Source organism: Fulmarus glacialis, unplaced genomic scaffold, assembly GCF_000690835.1.
Source record: "Fulmarus glacialis isolate BGI_N327 unplaced genomic scaffold, ASM69083v1 scaffold13822, whole genome shotgun sequence".
Taxonomy (NCBI): domain Eukaryota; kingdom Metazoa; phylum Chordata; class Aves; order Procellariiformes; family Procellariidae; genus Fulmarus; species Fulmarus glacialis.
In genome coordinates, this window is record NW_009199925.1 from 92715 (window position 1) to 100829 (window position 8115).

Consider the following 8115-nt stretch of genomic DNA (forward strand, 5'->3'; position numbering starts at 1 on the left):
ACAGAGCATGACTATAACACTGACTTTCAGTTTATCACAGACTAACCATATCTGCTCCCTACACATTGATCCTGACTCATACTTTATTTTTTAAGACAACACTTTCAGCTTGCAGAAGGTTTGTCAGTACAACCACACTAATTATGCAAGATTCAGCTGATGGTAGCACGAGAAAGGACAGCCACAGATTGATTTACAAAGACCTGGGAATACAGCCAGGCACTGGTCCTCTCCTGCCAGGTGTAAGGGAGCCCTTAATTGAACCTTTTCTCATTATAACCTACTTAGCCCTGCTGAGTGTAAGGGACAGGGCTGTTCCCACACTATTCCTCTGTTTCCCGAGTGGGAACATATTTTGAATGTGCTGGTTAGACTAAACTCCACATCCTGTCTTTTTGAGAGGAAGCAAGCAGGCTAGATCACTGAACCAGATGCCCCACAGACTTCTCAGGGAGGCTGTGCAGTAACTTGAAGTCACAGACTAATCCCTTTTAAAGCCTTTTCATCTTCCCTTAAATTTACTGTACTCTACAGTTCGGAAAAAAACCAGGATTTTCTGCTGCCGATGCCTTCTGGAGTATGTAAAGAAATGGGAAAAGGGACAAAATTCAGACATTGACCTGGAACTCCTTCATTTATTTCAGATCTGAGAAAAAAAAAGAGCAATGACTCTTACATATATTACATGTATAGTTGGTTCCGTTTTTCTTTTCATTTTTTCTTAAAGAAAGAGAGTGAGTCCCATAACAACAGTGGTCAACCTTCATCTCCCAAATTTTCTTTCAGGAAATGCTTTTCTTCATATTTGAATGTTTTCATTACAACTCTCCCAACAAATTGTACTTCACTTAATTCTGGTGATGATCATAGCTTATGTGGGTGACTACTGCATGCAGACAAAACCTGTTAATCAGATATATGGTATGACTCTCCTTTGATCCAGCATAACTAACGTCAGAGGGCAGTAAGTGCTCCAATACATTAATATCGTCAAAGTGTTGGATAGTGAGCTCTGAATCAAGCTTGGGAGGAACACGTGTGGGAGGATACTGTGTTATCTGTTCCACAGTAGGAATCTGGGTTATTTTCCATCAGTCAGAAAGGTGTGCTACTAATGATTTCACGCTCTTGGAAGCTGCTCCAAAGGGTTGTTGGAGATTATCTTTCTTACAATCCTGTGATTAAAAAAAAATACATTTGAGATTTATCATTTCTGCAAAATTTTATTCAGAATAATGCGTTATCTTTGTTAATGACATTCCTTTTGCATGGGGATTGTGGGCAAATGTATTTGAACTCTTGGCTTGCAAATTCTAAGAGGTCAGGTAGTCAGTAAGCTATTAGGGTTTTTTGGTTTTGTTTTTGTTTTATAGAAGATGTGTGTTCACTGTATTGAGAAATCAGTACGTCCCATTGGGTTTCCTGTTTTGGTTTTTTTGCATGGCATGAGTTGCCATGCTGATAAGATACTGATGGGATTGAAAACGGAGAACGTTTTCTTCCTAGGACTTACTTTTGGCATTAAGGAGGATAAGCTAGATTCTCAGTTAATTTAACCTAGGTTAAAATCTGATTTTCTTTAATGTGATATGCCATGAGAGGTGTATCAAACCATCTTCACCATGCTTTTGATCATCAGATTTTTTCTGAGGAGGGAAAAGTCTTCATTTTCTCATTTCTAAAAAGGAGAATTTTATGGGAAGTTTGAATTTCCCTAGAATTGTTATCAAAAAGCACACATAGGTACATTCAACCTATTCTGTGAAAATAATGAAATATCTTTCTTGAACTTCCTTTAATAAACACCAGTTCCTTTGAAGAATTTAACTCCTATATAAATAAAAACTCCGTATTAAAAACTTGTTGCATAGAAACATTCGAAATCCTGTGTCATATTGTTACAGTATGTTTCCTTTTCTTCCCTCCACATGCTCAGCATACTTATTTGAAGACAGGTTAGACATATTAAAAAGAATCAAAAAACGCACTGCAAGATGTTTCACATAATAAATCATGTTTTAATAGAACGTGAAAAAAGAACTTGTAAACATTTCAATAGCCAGCTTTCTTCCCACTACTGACAGCTCGCAACCAGAAAATCTCAGATGTGTTACTGTAAAGAAGAACGAGCTGCCACCTCTTCTTAATTTGCTTGCTGTTTCAAGAATGGATGGCATGTTTCAGTGTTTTGTTAACACTAATATTTTATGTTTAATGATTGAACATAACATTTTGGGGTAGATTATTATAAAAGTAACAAAACAGAACACAAGGAAAAGAGAGATTTGTCGTACATGCTTCAAAATTTAACTCTCATTCTTTGGCCTCCCCAGATGTCAACAGGGTGTTGACCAGATACATTGTCCATGACTTTTGGAAAATTTAGGTTTCAAGGAGATAAATTCAGGCAATCTGTAACATGATGGAAACTGAAAATGTCTCTCCAAATTCTAATCTATATTCTCAAATATAGATCTCTCTATTGTATTAAAACATTAATTTGCATATCAGGCTTGATTAGGGGGATTAGATTTTTTTCTTGGGGAGGTGGCATCCAGTCTTGACATGTCTACTCAGCTGAAAACTCATTGATATCACCAGAAGCTTTACTGTGATAGGGATGAGTGGGTATATCAGAGTTGGTTCTGCAGGAAAGTTTTACCTTCTTTTACATCATGAGAGGAGGGAGAAAAAAGTTTTCCTATACCTCTCCTCTACGGTCTCTCTCCAAGAAAAGCTAGGAAAAAGCTTTATGGGAAAGATTTGCTGCTTCTGAGTAACCTCTGCTTTCATAGGGATCATTCTAATAGTCCCAGGAAACAAATACTTATGACCCAAAGCCAAGAGGACCTCTCCATGTTATGTATAGTAAGGACAAAACTAGTAAGAAAACTAGTTCAATGAGGTAGCCCTTGCTTGTAGAAGTTCAGTCTTGTTCCCTGCAAACAGGTGGCTGACTACAAGGTTTTGTGAGCTAACAATCACAAAATCAGAAGGGATTTTTTGAAAATAATGTGAAGAAAGAAAGAAGATAATTTTCGCTCTCACAGTGTAAAGTACGGGACAAGGGAGGTGGGCATCATTTTGCACAGTCATCAACTAACATCCTTGTTAAATTCACGCTATCAGTAGTGGGTCCTCTTACAAGAAAAGAGCTGTAACGTCGATTAACCATTTGACATGATGGCACTGTAGTAATGTCATGCTGGTGTGCTATGGAAGTGGCATTAGAGTTGAATTATTTTTCTTCCGTTATTTTTAATCAGTTTGATGTGCATTACTCCTTTTCGTGACATGGTTTTGTTTCATTTACTTCAGAGATATTACTGCTGTTTTTCATCTCCAGGGTGATGAAGAGGCTAGCCTGGGCTTGCCAATCAGTCCTTTCATGGATCGCTCTGCTCCTCAGCTGGCACACCTCCAGGAATCTTTCATCACTCACATTGTGGGACCACTATGTAACTCCTATGACTCAGCGGGGCTGATGCCAGGAAAATGGACAGAAGATAGTGATGAATCAGGAGACACTGATGAGCACGAAGAGGAAGAAACAGCAGAAATGGAAACTTGTGAAAATGCTGAATCCAGTAAGTTGTTCACACTTACATTTTTCAACAGAGCAAGTTCCATATTCTGACAAAAAACTAAGCAGCCATATTGTAAAAGCATAGAGACTGCGAGCTCGTCAGGTTCAACATGGGCCTCTCCAGAGTTACAGTGATTCAGTGCTGTCCTTGGTGAAGCTGGCATATAGCCAGTTACGTTGGTAATGGAGACGCTCCATGGTTTCAGGACTGATACACATTGCTGTTCATATCTACTACTCACTTCTACCTTCAGTTGAGGTTTCTGGTGGTGGATCACCCACCTATTTCAGACTGATTCAGCACTGATGTTAGTAGACTGCAACAATTTCAGATGAAGAAAGGATGGTTGGGAGATTTTTCAAGGAAAGCACTCATCATTTCCATGAGTTAGCATGATGTACACGAATAATAGAATGAGGCTTTGAGATACTGATGCAGTAAAAGAGTTTTTAGCAATGGAAGCATTGTAATGCAAAACTCTTCAAGGTAATGTGTGGAGAAGAGTGGGGAGAGAGTCGGCACTGAGCATTGCTGTGTTGTGGGCTGGGGGCTGCGTCACTTGGCCCTTCTGGCTAATCAGTAACTAAAGCTGATAGTCTCCTGCCTCTCCTCCAGAAGGGCAACAGTGCTGACATTTGTCATACTGGGAGGAAAACTTTGTACCTTGAAAGGAGATCTCAGGAACCCACTGGAAGTCATTTTTAAAAGAAAAGGCTGCAACTGTAGACCTGTTTCTTTTACCAGTTTAATCCTGCATGCGTTACCTTTTCCTCTCTTTTCTTTCCTCCCTCTGAATTTTCTACTACCGTTCTTTTATTTCCGTCCTCTGGGTCATCTTTCTCTTCCTCCCCTATATCTAACCCTTCTAGAAAGCACCAGCCTTAAGTGCGCTAGTGAAATACTGATAGATAGCTTTTTCTCTTAACAGCCTCACTTTTTCTGTTCTTTCCCACACACTTTCATGCCCTACTGAGTATCATCCCTATTTTCTGTTGGGGAAGCTGAGAAGCTGAAAGATTTGATGATTGCAATAAGTCACATAAGAATGTGGAACTGAAATCTACATCTCCTGATGTGCAGAATTGACCTTTTGTCTCTAGTAAGAGCCAGGGGTATATGGTTTGTATTTAAGAAATCGTTGCTGTTGTTCACACACACACACACTTGCACATATTTTAAGTTTAGCAGGTTCACATGCACAAATTGTTGAAAACAGCAAACATTAACTAATACAGCACACACAGGTTTATTTTAGCACCTTATATCAGCTCTGTAATAGGCAGAGCCATTGTTTCTCTGGGAGATTGGCATTTATGGAATTGCCTACCAGGGGGAAAGCGTATGCGATTGGTAACCAACATAGACCCCAAAGGCTGAAACTGATATTGCTGTATTAAAAAGAAAGATGAAAGATGTTCTCATTTATCCATTGGCGTGTCTAACGTTACTTTGAAATCCTTAGTTTCCTTTCACCTCATTTCTGTATTCACTTATCTTCTCTATCACTGCTAGTCAAGTCCAACAGTGCTGCTTTCAGGTTAAAACCACAGACCGTTATCAGCCCTTGTCACATTGAAAACAGGCCATTTTTTAGTTGTCATTGAAAACAGACCATTTTTTAGTGGTCATTGAAAACAGACCATTTTTTAGTGGTCTTCTGTTTTCTTTTTCACATTTTACTCTCTGACAGTACTTTACTATTCAGCCTGGTGCTTTTAGGCTCTTTATCTTTTTCAAAACCTTAAAAATGAATGTATCAGAAGTTTTGAAATATCCAGACAAATTATTCCTACTTCCTTCTTACCAAATGTGGGGTGCTCATCTTCTCGATCATACCAACGTGTTACAAACTGTTTTCTTCCAGTTCCCTAAATTCCCTGTGACTGTGTGGATCTGAATCAGGAATCTATGGCATCTTTTGTGACGATATAGGGGTCTTACAGGTCGTTAGAAATTTATACCTACGAACAACACAATTTTGGATGTTCTAAACTTTCTCAATGAAACAAAATAAAAAGTTGAGATGTCAGATGCATAGATACTAAGAGTTGTGTAGCTGTTGGTGAAGATCTTTTTCTTGATGGAAATGCCTTTTAGGCAGGCGGAAATATAATTCTGGCAGAAAACACTTCACCTAGGTCCTGATAATTCACTAAAGCAGTTGAGATAAATTTAAGAGTTATAAACCTGTAAGGTATCTTAAAATCACTTTTGTTATTATACCAGAGCATGTAATTCCCCCAAAGTTCTGATGCAAGTGTAAGAATTAAACAGGCTCAGTCTTTAGTGATTCAGACAAATTTTAACACCACAGCAAGTGCTCGCTGGTGTCTGCAGAGAGCAGCAAGATGTGGGGTCACCTGGGAAACCCAGGAGAGAATGTCCTGCTGCGGCATTGGCAGGGTAGGGGCTTCTTATTACTGCTAAACCTGAAGGTTTCCTACAGGGAACCAAGGGCTTTCTAATGAAGGATTGAGTTGGATTTGGTCTGTGCTCAGTGAAAAGCTCTTTGTTTCCAGTTCAAAAGCTTCAAGGGCTAAACGTTTTGGATCCTGACACAGACATACTTTAGGCAACCTGCAAATACTAATCCACGCAAATTTATTTGGTACAAAACATTCCTCTACGTCACCTTCTTTAAAAAAGAAATAAGCAGTTGTCTTTGAAGGGGTTATTATTTCAGTTCTGTGACTGACATTGCCACTGTTAATGACCAGGGAAAATTTTCAAGCTTTGTTCTGTTAAGGAGTTAACAATCTCTGTTGGACCGACTATATTGACACAGAAAAAAACACACTTCAGGCAGCAAAACACTTGTTAATGCAGCTGTGTCAGAAGCCATGAGAACTACCAGTGGTAAAAATGTTTTATGGGTTAACAGCAGGGGACTGATGCTTCAAAACCAAAGACAAGCGAGCTCCCTGATAGTATTTGGCTTATGACTACTTCCATTGCCGAAGAAACGTTGTGCAAAGGTTTAAGGTCATCTCCACTGCGATGGTGGAGTGGTAAATCTCTGACTTTGAAGAGGGAACACAGGAATGGCTTCCCTCCTTTGATTACTAATGCTTGCTCATTCATATCCTTCTACAGCTCAGATCAGAGGTAAAATGCGGAGAAAACAAAATCAGGATTTTTTTTTTCTAGGGCAATCAGCAGGGATCCTTTGGCACGGGGACGCAGAATTTAATGGGGGGGTGTGTTAGAGAGTCAGTGGGTCAGAGTCTTTAAGTACTTGATATAAAAAAATGAACAGAAACAGCTCAGCAACATGTTTTATGCATAACCATTCAAGCGCTAGATGTCTCTGTGAGCTGCACAGTCAGGGACAGCGTGCAGCCTGTGGTAGGATGCAGCCTATGATAGGATGAAGCTGGGGCTCAATCTGTGCAGGAAACGAGTTTGCTTTCCGAGAGGTCTGGAGAGGCATAGCTTTCTGAATTTTAAGACTGTTTAACTATGTGGGTTTAAAAATCTGTTGGTGCAGTTCCTATATGTCATAGTACACCCTGTCTGCTTCCTACACCTTCAGTCCCTTTTCCTTCTTCTCTCACAGAAAACAGTACATTAACGTCACATGGTATTTTACAGGAAAGAAGAAGTTCAAGAGGAGGAAAATCTACTGTCAGATCACTCAGCACCTGCTTCAGAACCATAAAATGTGGAAGAAAGTAATTGAGGATGAGGAGAGGTTAGCCGGGACAGAGAAGCAAGGCGCGGAGCAATCCACGCTGCACCAATCTTCAGAACAAATCCAGGCCATCAGGGAAGAGGAGGAGGAGAAAGGGAAGCCCAAGAGGGATGAAGAGGAGAACACAACTGTAGAACCGAACCAATGACAATATTTACAGCAGTATTTTAAGACAGATTGACTCGTGCACAGACTCTTTCTCAAGCCAGCACAGCATTTAGACACAACACTGTAGAAGTATGGGATAATGCGCCTACAGCTGTTTCATTTGTTTCTCTTTCCTTTTTTTGGTGAGGTACATTGTTTAAACTCCTATGCTCAAGGAAGCTTTCACACTGCGACACCGGCTTTTACAGACTTTCTTTAAAGAGATTTGGGGGTGGGTGGAATTAAATATAAATATATATATATATAGCCACGGTTATTGGCTGCGCACTTCAGCAAAATACATTTAATGATATATTATGGTCACTGTGATATTTACAGAAGAAAGTTATCTAAGGAAATGCTGCTTCTAAGGCACGTTTGCAGTTAACAGTAAGGTACCAGTTAAGTAGCTTTTACTCTTAATGCTGAGGGATAAAAGTTTCAAAGCTTTATATGAATGCTGATACATCCTGCCAACATATATGTGTGCCTGAGGGGGTGTTTGCGAGTGCGAATGGATGTAATGTAATATAGCATAGTTTGAGTTCTTATTACACTAGCTGTAGCATATGTCCCAATACACGACAACAAACAGAAGGCCTGAATTTTAGAGGATTTGTGCCCACAAGGCAACCGGAGGCCATTTTGAGGAGCTTTGCGTTCCCCGTAGCCCTCCGAGTCCCAGTTTGC

General features: G+C 39.8%; 1 protein-coding gene across 1 annotated transcript in view; it reads left to right on the forward strand.

Annotated features, from left to right (window-relative positions):
• PDE3A (phosphodiesterase 3A, cGMP-inhibited) overlaps positions 1-7699 on the forward strand; it is a 93382-nt gene extending 85683 nt beyond the window's left edge. Inside the window, exons 14-15 of the mRNA XM_009573417.1 lie at positions 3347-3587; positions 7179-7699. Of these exons, the coding sequence (XP_009571712.1) occupies positions 3347-3587; positions 7179-7426 (489 nt within the window). The 3' untranslated portion in view covers positions 7427-7699. The remainder of the gene's footprint in view (positions 1-3346; positions 3588-7178) is intronic.
• Positions 7700-8115: the final 416 nt, after the last annotated feature.